The sequence below is a fragment of the Oxyura jamaicensis genome, chromosome 11, assembly GCF_011077185.1.
Source record: "Oxyura jamaicensis isolate SHBP4307 breed ruddy duck chromosome 11, BPBGC_Ojam_1.0, whole genome shotgun sequence".
NCBI classification, from domain to species: Eukaryota; Metazoa; Chordata; class Aves; order Anseriformes; family Anatidae; genus Oxyura; species Oxyura jamaicensis.
Window position 1 is genome coordinate 21,118,591 of NC_048903.1, and position 13,930 is coordinate 21,132,520.

General features: G+C 38.3%; 1 protein-coding gene and 1 non-coding gene across 3 annotated transcripts in view; both read left to right on the forward strand.

The window, feature by feature from the left end:
* The window catches only part of AP1G1 (adaptor related protein complex 1 subunit gamma 1), a 43,830-nt gene that overhangs the window by 12,892 nt on the left and 17,008 nt on the right, over positions 1–13,930 (forward strand). The window contains exons 3-12 of one of the 2 annotated variants that reach the window (XM_035336642.1): positions 234–358; positions 3,126–3,267; positions 4,465–4,561; positions 5,379–5,455; positions 6,654–6,662; positions 9,196–9,291; positions 9,972–10,052; positions 10,298–10,396; positions 10,776–10,831; positions 11,672–11,785. In XM_035336642.1, the coding sequence (XP_035192533.1) occupies positions 234–358; positions 3,126–3,267; positions 4,465–4,561; positions 5,379–5,455; positions 6,654–6,662; positions 9,196–9,291; positions 9,972–10,052; positions 10,298–10,396; positions 10,776–10,831; positions 11,672–11,785 (896 nt within the window). The remainder of the gene's footprint in view (positions 1–233; positions 359–3,125; positions 3,268–4,464; positions 4,562–5,378; positions 5,456–6,653; positions 6,663–9,195; positions 9,292–9,971; positions 10,053–10,297; positions 10,397–10,775; positions 10,832–11,671; positions 11,786–13,930) is intronic. The other variant, XM_035336641.1, reaches the window with a different exon arrangement.
* Positions 13,122–13,208, forward strand: LOC118173012. The gene has a single exon (XR_004753964.1). It is a non-coding gene; the product is annotated as a small nucleolar RNA SNORD71 (small nucleolar RNA).

Consider the following 13,930-nt stretch of genomic DNA (forward strand, 5'->3'; position numbering starts at 1 on the left):
CGAGGTAATGGAAGATCATTAATGTCTGGTTACTTCAAGATATAGGACCTACTACTAATTTTGTTGCTGCCTTGCTGAGAAGTCATTCAACTTTTTTTGTTTTCCATATCACCAAAATGAGAATAAAATGTAATTTTTAAAATGCATTATCAGAGACCTAAATTGATAAACATCAAACTTTCTCCTCCAGCTGACTAGTAGTTTAACCTAATTCTTTTTTTTTTTTCTTCCAGTTGGAGTGCCTCAAGCTCATTGCCTCTCAGAAATTCACAGACAAGCGCATTGGGTATTTAGGTGCCATGTTGCTGCTGGATGAGAGACAGGATGTCCATCTTCTTATGACCAATTGCATCAAGAAGTAAGGGTACCAGCTCTCTCTCCATCAACACATGCTTGAGGCTTCAGAATCTGAAAGTATACTCCTGATATTTTGAGTACTTTAGTTTTTTTTCCCTTGTGTTACAAAACTGGTTCCTTCCATCTATTGTATACAGTTGACTGTAAAAGATTGTTCTAGAATTGTACTAAATTGGATGATTCCCTCTAGGTTCCTTAGAGGGAAGAGAATACAAACTTGCATTGGTTCTGAAGAGGTACATATGGCAAATAATACTTGATGTAGCTGCTGTTTTAGAATGGTAATACATGTTACTCTTCAGGTCATCTTAAGATAAATTGTCAGGAATATGTAATGATCACAATAAGCTCCTTGGCCAGTGCAGACAACCTCGTGTTTTAAAGAAGTCTCTTCCATGTCTGTAAACTTAATTAATTCTCTCCCAGTTTGCAGTCGGAAAGAGTCAGACAAACAGATAGTAGTGCAGCATAACTGAAGGTCCCACACCTCTTAATATATTGATTTGATTTTTTATAATGTTACTAAAACATTATGGATGAGACTGGCCATCCAATGTTACAAAATCATATCTGTTTCTGCAGCCATGTTGTTCTATTTACTTAATGAATTCTGAAGAGTTGTTTTTTTTTTGACTTCAAAGATCAAGGCTGTGTATGCTGCCTTTTCTTTTGGGTTGATCTAACAGTGCTGATGAATGATTTTCCTTGCAAGAAAGGCAGCAACTTGGAATGTGCTGTCTGCTTGGTATCTTGCTGAAAATTAGGCAAGAGGTGATGGAAAATAAGGATTTTTTATTTTCCTCCCAGCAAGATATTACTAAACCAGGATTGCTTTTTATTATAGTTTAGTAAATGAGAGATGATGTGTTTCCAATGATGGATATTACTTTTCAAGATGGATGGGGGCAGGAGCAGAACAACTGGGGTCTAGCTGATTTATCCAAATGCGTGCTTGGTTGTGTCTGGTGTGCCTATATTGTTTACTTTTAGAACATAATCCTCTTAGGTAATAGCAAGTAAAGCATTGATAAGATTGATCAGTTAGGCTGTGGCCTCAAAATATTTGAAAATAAACTTGACAAAGCTGTGGGCCTGAGAATCTACTAGTGTCCAGGAAATAGACATTTGGTCAAATATTTTTTTCATTGGAATGTTGTGCTTGTGAGATTCTTCCATTAGAACTAAGCTGCTAGGTTAACACCTTTCTTGATTGTGGTTAACACATTTTTGATCGTTTGTTGAAATAAATGTATGGTAAGGGTGCAGTGAGTTTGAAATGGGCCAGTCTGAAGCTCAAGAAACTGATAGACAGCTTTGCACCACCTCAGTGAGTTGTCTATCACTTTCTTCTTTGGCTTCCATAACTACCATTATTTGTCTTGCTTTTATCACTGTCTTATAGCAAGACCTAGATTTTCAATGCAAACAAGTGAGCAACTTTGAAGCACATCCTTCCTATATGCACAAGTATATATAGCTGCCAAAAACTTTTTAAAGGAAGGAATCAAAGATCAACATGTTTAATGGCATGTTACCTGCTTTTGCATCTGCATGTTGCCATAACTTGATGTTACGAACAGAATGCTCGCTTTCTTTTCTGCATGTTGTGCACTTTTGGTTACATACCGCTCCCTTCCCTTGCTCTCCCATCATGCAATCCCTAACTTGATTCCCAAACTAGAAATCTTATTTTTACTTTCTTCATTTGTCATCATTTGTGAATGAATCCTGGGTGTTGTGACATGAATACCAAGTAGTTTGATGGAAGGTGGTTAGAAATCAGTTTTAAAAGCTGTTGGGATTTCCATGTGGAAGCCACATTGTCTTGTACTTGGTGTGACATTGGTGGATGACCTGATAAGTAGTGTCTACTGAAAGGGGGCTTCGTTTATTGACTGCATTTTGCATCTTCCATTGGCATATGAAGAGTTAGGATTGTTAAAATTACTCTAGATTATTTATAAGCTGTGTGAGTAATGGTATTTTTTGTTTGTTTTGTGTTGTTTTTTTTTACATAGATTTTTATACATTGTTTGGTTTGTAAATTTGAATTTGTTTTTTTCTGACTTAGTATTTGTGCTCAGTGTATAAGTCTTAGTATAATATGAAATAATTTATGCTAAGCTTAGCATGTTAAGGGCATATGTATTGTTTCTTACCCTTTAAGGTTTTATTTCATGACCAGATCCGTATGAAGCTTTACAACTCATCATTCGTTAGTCCTAACAGTCAAATAAATGGGAGGTAGGAAGGACAGTTAGAATTAAGACATTACATGCAAGGCAAACTACACAAAAAACTTATGGCACAGAAACTACATAACAATGTGTGTATAAACAGAAAACAGAAGCTGAAGCCTGTCCAAGAACACGGTTAAACTGGAACAGTCTGCGAAGTCACTGCAGGGCTGTGCTTGATATTAGGTTCTTTTCTGTTTGCAAATTGCAAGCTGCAAAGTTTTTTATTTACTGTAGAAGCTGTAATGGAGTTCTGTGTCATCTTCCCTCTTCTCAGCTCAAGCAGTAGATGTCCACCTGATAGTTTTATCCAAATCTACCTTTGAAAATTCTACCTATGAGTAATAGAAAACCCTATGGTACATGCACTCCAAGCTTATGTTGCTCCTAACTCATACTCCCAAGTAGCTGAGAATTTGGAGGCCTTTTTCATGTGTGCAGATGGCTAAATGACTATAACCTGATGCCCTTTTTTCCATATTCAGGCTCTCTGTTTGCATGCTGATTGACTATTTTTATTCTCCTTTACAGTGACCTTAATCATAGCACGCAATATGTGCAGGGGCTGGCACTCTGCACCCTTGGCTGCATGGGCTCCTCAGAAATGTGTAGAGACCTTGCGGGAGAGGTGGAAAAGCTCCTCAAAACTTCCAACTCCTATCTTAGGAAGAAGGTACTTTTGAATACTTTGTTACAAATTAAAACTCAAGTTTGATGGGATACCTGGCTTATAACTGGAATACTAGACAGCTTGTAGCACTGGCTGAGTGTTCCCGGTGTGTGAGATAGGTAGAGGCCAAATCCCTGTCTCTGCATAGCAGGAATGTGTAAGCCTCTAGAAGTCAAGCCTCCAACAGATGAGGATTTGTTTCTAATTTCGTATTCTTTACCTTAAGGTTATTGATTATAATGTGAGTGCCTGCCTGTTCACAGGCATTAACCCTAGACTTCTAGTCATTAGTTTTATTTCAATATGTTCTCAGATAAGTCCATCATTAATAAGTATATCGTTAATAGTGTAGACTAATATCTGAAGATTTGAACATGTTAGGTACTACTGGAGATTAGATCAGAGATGACAGGTTAAGGACTTGAAATGGGCAAACAATTAGAAAATGTCTAACTTCCTTAACAAGTGGGACAAAACATCTGCAAAATGTAATCAGCCTTGTTCTTTTAAATTTATTTCATTATTATGTCTTGGAGGGAGGGCAGGGGCAGCAATGAGATTTTTAGGAGAAAGTAATGCTAAGAGGTATTGCCCTATTCTGGGAAGAGGCAGCCAGTGCACTTGATTATCAAGCAATTTCAGAAAAAAAAAAAAGTGTCTTCTAGAGTACGGTTGCTTCTGTACTGTAGATTAAGTGGGCAAGCTTGTTATGTACTGTTTTTTTTTTTTTCATAGAACCTGTTACCTGAAGGAGGAAATTGTTTTGTGGGGAAGGGGATGATATTCAAGGGAAAGAAAAGGAGCCATTAATTTGACATAAATTTTGTTATTTGCTTCCAATGCATTAACCTCTCCCTTCGTAACATTGGCAGATTTTAAGTAGCCTTATTAAATACAGGGCTGCTTTGCAGTTAATATAGCTTCTGAAATGAATAACTTATAAATGAACTATTTCTAATGCAAGTATTACATTGCAGCTTAGTGCTGGTTTTGTTTCCTCCTCAACTGTGAAAGTTTTATTGAACTCTTTTCTGTAGTGCTATTTAGTATCACTTGTAGTGGAGAGATGGAAAATACACTGTAAACTTTCCAAGCCTATGTATATGATGAAATTTGTGATAATTCCTACTGTGCTAGATGTTCTCAAAATGTGTCTTTATCATTATACTATGTACTAAATGAACTGTTTTTCCTGTACAGGCAGCATTGTGTGCTGTTCACGTTATCAGAAAGGTGCCTGAACTTATGGAGATGTTCCTGCCAGCCACCAAAAACTTGCTGAATGAAAAGAACCATGGTAATGTCTGAGCCTGCTTAGCAAGGCTATGCCATTCTTTGCAGTTGCCACACTTGCTAATGAAGCCTTTTGTTTGGAGGGAACTTTTGAGGTGTATTTTCCATTTTTTTTCTTCCCCCTGGTATGCAGCGAAAGCATATGTCATTCAGAAGGCAGGGACCTATGACTGGTAATTAGCAGGACTTTTCTTTCATCACCTATGCCATGTACACTTTCACTGTTTTTGACCCACTTCAGAGTGGGTGGAGTGGGAAAGCTTGTGACTTTTATCCAGCATACTGCCTAAAAGGACTTCAAAGTGTGTGTGTGTTTTTTTTTTTGTTTGTTTGTTTCTGTTGTTATTGTTTTGTTTTAGTTTTTTTGTGTGTCTCCCATACTGAGTTTTGAAGACTTTCCAAGGAAGGCCTAGTTGAGACCACATAAGCTTGGCTAGAGTACCCAAATCAGAAGACGAAATCAGGAAGCAGGAGGATCCCAACACATACAATGAATGCAATCAAAATGTTTTTGCCCATCTCAGATCTCTTGTTAGCCTGTTTGTTACTGTCTGACAGTATATTTAATATGTAGGTTTCTGTAAGCAGTGTGCAAGGACAGCTTGTGTTCTCTTTTGACCTTTAGCTGCTCCTCAGAGACAAGCACATTACTATCAACTTTCTCTTGGGCACAGCTGCAAGTTCAAGTATCTTTTGGGGACATGTATTAGATTTAAGAGGAGGATGTTTTATATCATTTGTTGTAATTTCTTTATGATTTTTGTCACTTGTCTGGAGTCAATGAAATTGCAAAATGCAGATTTTTTTTTCCTGGTTTTTAGGTGTTCTACACACATCAGTAGTCCTCCTCACGGAGATGTGTGAGAGAAGTCCAGACATGCTTGCACACTTTAGAAAGGTAAGTGTGAATTTGATAACGTTGCAGGATTAATATTCATGGCATTTTGTTTTTGAGGAATACTTCTTATTAATTTCCAAAGTGAAAGCAATGTGCACCTTTTTTAAAATAAAATCCTTAAAACAATTTAGGTGAATAAATTGATGGTATTGTCTGCTTGTTATCAAAATAATAAGAAAAATGTTGGGAAATTTTGGGTATCTAGCACTAGTCCCCTTCAAGAAGGGGTAAGTTATAAAACATCACTCTTAAGAACTTGCAGTATGAAACTCACCCTGTAGTTAGTTACAGTCTCTCATTTGACTGATACTCCATTAGTGTTTTTTTAACTCTTTGTAGCTAATTTCATAGTGCCATTAGGAATTGCACATCTATTAAACACAAAGCAAAGAAGAAAAACTAAGACCCTTGACACTTGAATGCCTTAACCACTGCTACACAGTCTTATAAGCTCAGGTCAAAAATACCAATGAAAGTTCTAGTTCTGTAGATACCTCATCTCTGGTGCATGCTGTATTACATCATTTTCCATTTTCACTTGAAGGTTTTGAGAGTCAACATCATTCCTCCTGCTCTGATTAGGAATGTTTACTTCTCTTTATCCTCTTAGCACAAACTTCCTTACGTTGCTTTGCTGTGCAGTATTTGCTTTGCAGTATTATTGCCATAGTATAGACTACCAATGAAAGGACATCTGAAAAATTCATTGATTATTTTTTTTTTGTCATTCGGAGTTGTGGTCAAAGTAGAAATTCAATGAAGTTGATAAACAGAACTGTCCAATTGCTCTTCTGAAGTGTCTCAAGGGAGGTTATTTATTTGCATGCCCACTTTACTGTACTTCCTTGGTTTGTCTATATCATTAGGGATTTCAAACAGCGCATCCTTTGATGCATCTTAGTACTTTGGCATGCATCTTCCCTTGTTCTGGATGTATACAACAGAGCAGAATCGAGAGTGAAAGTGGGACTAGAAACATTTTGAAGGTAGCCATCCCTGCTACTAACTGCTCAGTTAAAATGGTAGCCTTACTGGTAAAAGAAGATCTGAGTCCACAGATTTTAGGTTTGAGGTACACCCTTTTTCTAGCTATCTCTTTGGTTGTTTATGCTGTGAATGGTATAACATTAATCTGTCTCTAATGCCTGCTTCGTCTATTTTGTCCCTTTTGTCTGTTTGGAATCCTGATGTGTGTTAGAATGAAAAGGTAAGAGTTATATCTTGTGGGTGGTGCATGCTTGCATTTAATCTGTAGATGTTTGCCTCTTGTGAGGCGGTACTTGTTAATGCCACATCTGTGATTGATGCCAAATGCTTAGATCAGTTGTACTTGTCTAATGCTTTTTGTGTGCTGGTCTTGTCTTGTCACTAAACTTCCATACCCATGACAGCCCTGAATCTCAGTTGTGGCCTTCTCCAAACACAAGCTTGCTTTCCTTAAGCCCTCATTTGAATAATTCTAGGGAAGTTTTTCTACACACACACACACAGCAGTGGGCATTCTCACCATAAACTGGACTTTGTGTCTGCCATAGGGCAGGCAGGTTTGGGTAATTCTTTTGCACAAAAGGGAGCAGGAGAGGCTTGCTGTGCTGCAAAGAATAAGTGCAGTTCCATCACTGATTTTTCATCTGTGTAATTTGACCGCAGAAGACTGGTGAGGGGCCCTCAACCGATCTCCATGGCTGTAATGTTTTCCTTTGTTTGTCCTGTCCTCAGTCCTGATAACATTCTCGTTAGAAGCAAATGTTAATCAGGGTTCCCAGGAATGCTCCAGCAGATCACTCCACTTGCCTGTTACTTTATTGTGAGGGAAGATGTTGCAGCATCCTTTGGTTTTCTCTGAGGCGGAGATAATAAAAAATTCATGGTTCCTTTTGTGTGTATTATGAAATGCATGTTTTCAAAGGAATACATAATTCCTGAAGAGCAAAGGTAGGAATAAAAAGAGAACAGGGAAACTGAGCTGGCTTTCTTCTTGCACTTCACCACAAAAGTACAGGACTTAACTCCCCAAAATGTTACCCATTTTTTATGTCCATATATAGCTGTTGTACTCCACAAATAGTGTTGTGCTATTAGCAAATACTGTCCCAAATCAGAAGCACCATTTTTATTTGATGTTTTCAAAAGTGATTAAAATAAGTTATCTCTGATACAGTAGAAATTTAGTTTGCTACAAGTTTGGGATTGCATTGAGGTTCACATGTATGCAGGAGCAACCAATCTCAAGGATGGGGAAATTTGTCACGTCTGAAAGATGAATTGCTGGGAAGGTTTTTGTAGAAGACTTTTTGATAAAATGTAGTTGTCATGCATGCATGGAGTTGAAAGAAAGAATGGTGCTTTCCTGGTGCTAGCCATGCTTCAGGAATGAAAAATCCGCTTAGTGCAGCTGCTGTAACACCTGTCTATTTTGTCACTTCATCTCCAGCCAGTGTCTGCATTATTGTAATAATATCAGCCCTGAGAAGGGTAGAAGAAACTATGGAAGGAATAAAATTGGTAGAGCTCTACATCTGTCATCCACCAGGAGAGGTTTCTCTCATGGTTTAATCAAAAATCATGTTCTCTTGTTCAGCCTTAAGGTTTTTCATAGAACTTGTTAGCAATGGGCTTGTTTCATCCCTGAGACTATGTTGTTATTCGTAGTCACTATGAAATTTTTTGTGGATAAATAGTAATTTTTTGTTATAGCTTGTATGCTTTAATGATTGGCTTATTTGCCATGTTCTGCTTGCAACTGATTACTTGCTGGATGTGGGTGTGATACCAGAGAGCACAGCTATTACAGTTTCTTAGAATTACCCTGACAGATGAGGTACAGCTATAGTTGGAAATTCCTAGGAAGGAGTGAGATGATCCAGACTTTTGCAAATAGATAACATTTCTTCAAAGCTGTGTACAGGTTTTCAAAGATCACTTACTCCTCTTGGATAGATGGCTACTGGGAGACCAGTGTCATCAACATCTGAGGAATCTGAGCTGCTTCTGCGTGTGTTGTTTTTTTTTTTATTTTTTTTTTAGCCCTCACAGTTCTGAAGAAACTTCTAATATGAACAGTGGAAGTCCATATGATTTTTGTGCATCAATCAGTTTATCTGCTAAGTTGCAGAACTCTTCTAACAGCAGTGAAGCAAACAATTTGGTCAGTTTAGTATTGCAGCTTTTGCTGAGAAGTTTGGGGTGAAAAGGAGGAGAATTGATCCTGAAGCTATCAAACTTGAAACAATCCTTAATATTTTACTGTAATCTTAGCAGTACCTGGAAAGATCACATCTCTTGGCTATGTCTGATGCTCTGTGGAAATAGATGGTGCTTACTACATGGACATATGCACTAAAATGAATCAGGATCTAATGCAGTAAAGCCCCCAAACACAGTCTTGGAATAACACCATTTTAAAAAGTGGCAGTTCCTCATTTTGGGAAGAGGAGAGTTCCTTAAATTGATATTTCCTTTTAGGTGTTGCCTGTCGAGCTCTGGTGGATTTTAGTGTTTTAAAGATGCAGTATGGAGCTTGGGTTCCAGCTTTACTGTTTCCAGACGTTCCATAGTGAAACTGTAGGCATTTGTGTAACATAATCTATAAATGTACAGGCTGGACTTTGAGGAAGAATCTGTAGACTGACTTGTTTTCAAATGAGAGATTTTTCCTCAGGCCTGTACTTCAAAGTTAGGGGGGGGGAAGGAGAAATGAACTTAGTAGGTGCACTTTCTGACAACTCTCTTCTTCGCAGCTTGTTCCCCAATTAGTTCGTATTCTGAAGAACCTTATCATGTCTGGCTATTCACCAGAGCATGATGTGTCTGGGATCAGTGACCCCTTTTTGCAGGTAAGAACTGATGCAAGCAGCAATTGATAGCTTTAATTCTGGCACTGTGTTTTGAGACCTAGGGAGTTACCAGTTTTGAGACAAGGTAGTTACCAGAGGGTGGCAGTGTTGATTTTTAAGGTTGTGTCCTTATGTTAGAGCTGACTCTGCAAATGCTCTTCATCTACCACAGTGAAAGACATCTGAATTAGTTTAAATAGGCCTATCGTATTGTGCTAAATTATGGCAAAAGGGAGAAGAAATAAGTGTTGGTCTTGCAGGGCTGTGCCCAGTTGGCATGGGGTATATGTACTCTTAACAGTTCTGACTAGTGTGAGCACAGCATTAGCCTGTTCATAAAGATGTTACTGAGGATAGAACCATTGAAAGGGCTGCACAGCATTGGAATAGGCTGCCCAGGGTTGAAGTCTTCGAGAAATGTGTAGATGTAGAACTTAGTAGCATGGTTTAGTAGCGGACTTGTCAGTACCTGGTTAAAGGTTGGACTACATGATCTTTGAGGTCTTTCCCAACCTGAATGATTCCATGATACTTGCTTTTTCTGTCATTTTGTTTTTAAATGGAAAATCAGCATCTTGTTTTGCTTCTTTGCCACTCCTCAGGAAGTATATCATATTTCATGCTCCTCGTATAAAACACTTCTTCCAGTGAGATTTTCCTTGCTTCATTTTATCATACAGGTGCGAATCCTGCGGTTACTAAGGATTCTAGGGCGAAACGATGATGATTCTAGTGAAGCCATGAATGATATACTTGCACAGGTGAGGTCTGCAAAGTCAATCAGCTTAAGTTTCTCTTTTAGTTTCTTAATAATTTGGATTCAGCAACACTGGTGAGGATACAGCTGCTGCCATGCTGGGGTGAATTTTGTTGCCAGAGGCATGTGTTCCTAGGTGTGGTGTGTGTTTGCTAGGAATTGCTCAACTTCACTGCCTGTTCTGCAGAACATCACAAAGGGGATCCACGTTGTTTGCAGTGGAGTCACTTTTTTGTTTCTTTATTCCAGGTTGCTACTAATACGGAAACAAGTAAAAATGTGGGAAATGCCATTCTCTATGAAACTGTACTGACTATTATGGACATAAAATCAGAGAGTGGACTGAGAGTAAGTTGCCTTTGCCATGGCCTTTTTGTCTAAGCTTGTATTAGAATGAAATTTCTGTAGGGGACCCATGAGGCAAAGTCATTTCACCCAAAGATAGCTCCACAGATGTCTGTAGATAAAACTGTAACCTCTTTAGAAAGTTTCTTGTTTGTTTTTTAAGGAAAACTTCCTGCAGACTTTCTCATTGAGTGCAGGATAGAGCCTGTGCTGTGTTTGTCTTGGCTTTCCCTCTGATTAGTCAGGCTCCAGAGTTCTTCGTTAGGCTTTTGGCCAAGAAGCATAATACTAACTTTGACGTGTTGCCTTTAAAATCATCTTGAAGCAATGAAGATGACCAGCAGCTTTTTTGATCACTGACTTTCCCTAACTCTTTCTGCAGGTGTTAGCCATTAACATCCTAGGCCGTTTCTTATTAAACAACGACAAAAATATTAGGTAAGTTGTATGAAGTGTGTTCCATCTACACCCAGTTTAAAATGTGTGATAAGCAGTTGCACAAAGATTATGCTGAAGTAGAGCTTTTCAGGAGAGTGTATTTGGAAGTGTTAGTGGGGTTAATATGGTTGACTTTTTTTTGGCACGTTTTCTCTGTCAAAGTCTTAACTATGGCTCTGCCCTTCTTAGTTGATGAATCTGGGTGTACAATCTAATTCTTAACATGATTTCTTAATCTACCTGAGTGTGTTTTTTCCAGTATTCTGTAAATCTCCTGTCTTGCCCCAGCTGGTCTTTGATGACATTCAAATTGATGGGGGCAGTAGAAATTTTACAAGTTAGGCAGTGAGTTTTTTCTTGTTGCCAACAGTATGCAGTCAGGAAGTAATTTTGCTTTGGTCACTGGACATGGAATTGCTACAATGCCAGAATGAAGTCCCATCTCTAGGCATTTTGACTGCAAATCATGACATAGGCAGAAGTCTCTAACCTTGAGAATTTGTGTGGTAATTTTTGTGTTATCTGTGGAGGTCTAGCATTTATTTGCCTCGTCTTTTCAAAATCTTCCATGAAGACTGGGCAACTAACATGAGCCCAGGAACTGGGGTGAGTGCTTGTCAAAGCAGCAGGATGTTGTTAGGCATGTTGGTTACCGTTTTGTATGGTAACTCTTCTATGGAGACATTCCAGGCAGTCCCCTGGAAGATTCTCATTTGTTACTGAGTACGAGAGAGCCCTGTTCTGTTGCAAAAGAGGATTAAATTGGGGGTGGGTGTTTTTGTGCATAGAAATTAAAAGCTTACTGACTTTTTTTTTTTTTACTTTATGCTCTTATCCCAGATATGTAGCTTTGACATCATTGTTGAAAACTGTGCAGACAGACCATAATGCAGTACAGCGACATAGAAGCACAATTGTGGACTGCCTGAAGGATCTGGATGTCTCCATTAAAAGGTAAATGAAATGTCAGTGAAATAAACAGCCTATGGAATGTGAGCAGGACATAGGGGAAAATGTTAATAAAATTGGGAAACTATAGGGAACTTATAAATGAGACTAGTATGAGGTTCATGCTTCAAGTAAGGTAACAAAGATAATGAAGATATGCAGTGACTTTCTTTGAGAAGCTGCTTTTACATTTCATGCATCTTGGGTGAGGGGAGGAGGGGAGTTTGTTTGCCAGAATCTTTCCAAAATAAAATCAACAGATTGGATGGTGTGTTCGTAAGAATCAAAGCCTCCATAAAGCATGATCCTAGTCAAAACTATTCTGACATGCTTGGTGTTACTTTTCTGTCCAAGACAAACAGGCAGTATCACATTGTCCTGAAGCAGAGTTAAGCCATCCAAATAATTTTCTAGATTAAATTTAATTAGACAATGCTAGAATTTAGATTTACTATATTATACAAATGGTTTGCTTATATGCTGTGTCCATTCTTATATGCTGTGTACGTTCTTGGTGTTTGTGTGTCATTTAAATAGTGATATGTTGCTATTTCTCTGGACTATGGGAGAGCTTGTGACCTGATACATCTCACTACAAGAAGACTTTTTCTGATACTCAGTCTAAACTTTTTCCTGTTTACTCTCATTATTTCAGTTATGTTCCTTTTACTCGTGATAGTAACCTTCTGTTGTTTCTCTCAGATATTTACAGTAGTCTTGAATCACTTGATCTCACTTCTGCCAGACTATGCAGAGAACTGCATTTATTCTAAATCAAGTATTTCAGCTTCTTCATTGCTTATTTTTTTCAGTAGTCTCTTCCCTATTATTCTTTCTGTAACTGGTCGTCTGAGCTCAGTGCAGCGTAAAGCAAGTTAGTGATAGGGACTGCTGCATCCCTTTTGCATCATGTGGAAGCTCTGCTGCAGGCCAAAATTTCATTCACCTCTTGTCACATCATAAACGTATTTTATTTCTTTCAGAATTGCTCATCCTCTTCTTTACACCTTGTCAAACTGATTGGATATGCCATACATGCTTATGCTGAAAGGCATTTTTCAAATTTATGCCTCTTTGAATCAGGTCTAGATGTTTAACAGTGCTGCTTACTCAAATGTATGTAGAATAGGAAACAAATTAAAACTGTCTTTCTTCTGATGCTTAGTTTTAACTGTTATGTAATGGGCAACATGTAATCTTGTTTTATGATTGTATGCCATCTTAAAAGGTAAATTCAGGCTGTTGTTGTTTGGTGCCAGAGCAGTGTGAGGCCACAAAAGCATTTTACTGGTACCATTTAGGAAAATACAGGTGTGCTGTGAACAATAGAGCTTCATGTCTGAGTGCTGTTGGAGGATGAAGCTTTTGAGTGATCCATCGGCAGAGCGTGATGTTGCCATGCTGACACTCATGCTGCTGACAATGCACTGCTATCATTGAAGCAATATATTGACTAGATATCAGAGTTCCCAAGTAGCAAGTTTCAGGTGCTGAGACTTGAGAGAAAGACATGATATCTGGTTTTGGTTGACATCTGAAGCATGGCCTGTTCTCATCATCTGTTAACCACTGCAGTGCATCTTTGGTCTATGTAGCATAGCTCAGAATGGCTTTGCCATTTAGGTCAAGGCTTTTTGTCTGTCTGCTTAATAAGATTAAATTGCGTGATTAGGAATTTTGTGACAGAAATGAGACCTGTGATGTGAGCAATATGAATTTAGATAAATGGCAGGTGTTAAGATTGCAAACTGTTTCTGTGCACCTGCAGTATTGACATATCCGCTATAATGTGACTGAAAAGATTAAATATTAATGTGGAAAACGTGCAACCCAGCTGGGTTACATGTAAAGAGTTAGGAACTAATTGGAAGAATGAAAACAATTCTAGTAACGATACAGGTTTTCAAACAGCCAAAACCCTTGATAATAAGTGGTAATGATTTAGATAGGTGTTCAGAATTAAGGTGAAAACAAGGACGAGGTGGAAAAGGTGGATGAGGCCCTGGGCAACCTGATTTAGTATGTGTCATCACTGCCCATGGCAGGGGGGTTGGAACTAGATGATCCTTAAGGTCCCTTGCAACCAGAGCTATTCTATGAAAAGATATTCATATTCTCTAGGTCCCCAGATATTAGTTGGGTAAAAAACAA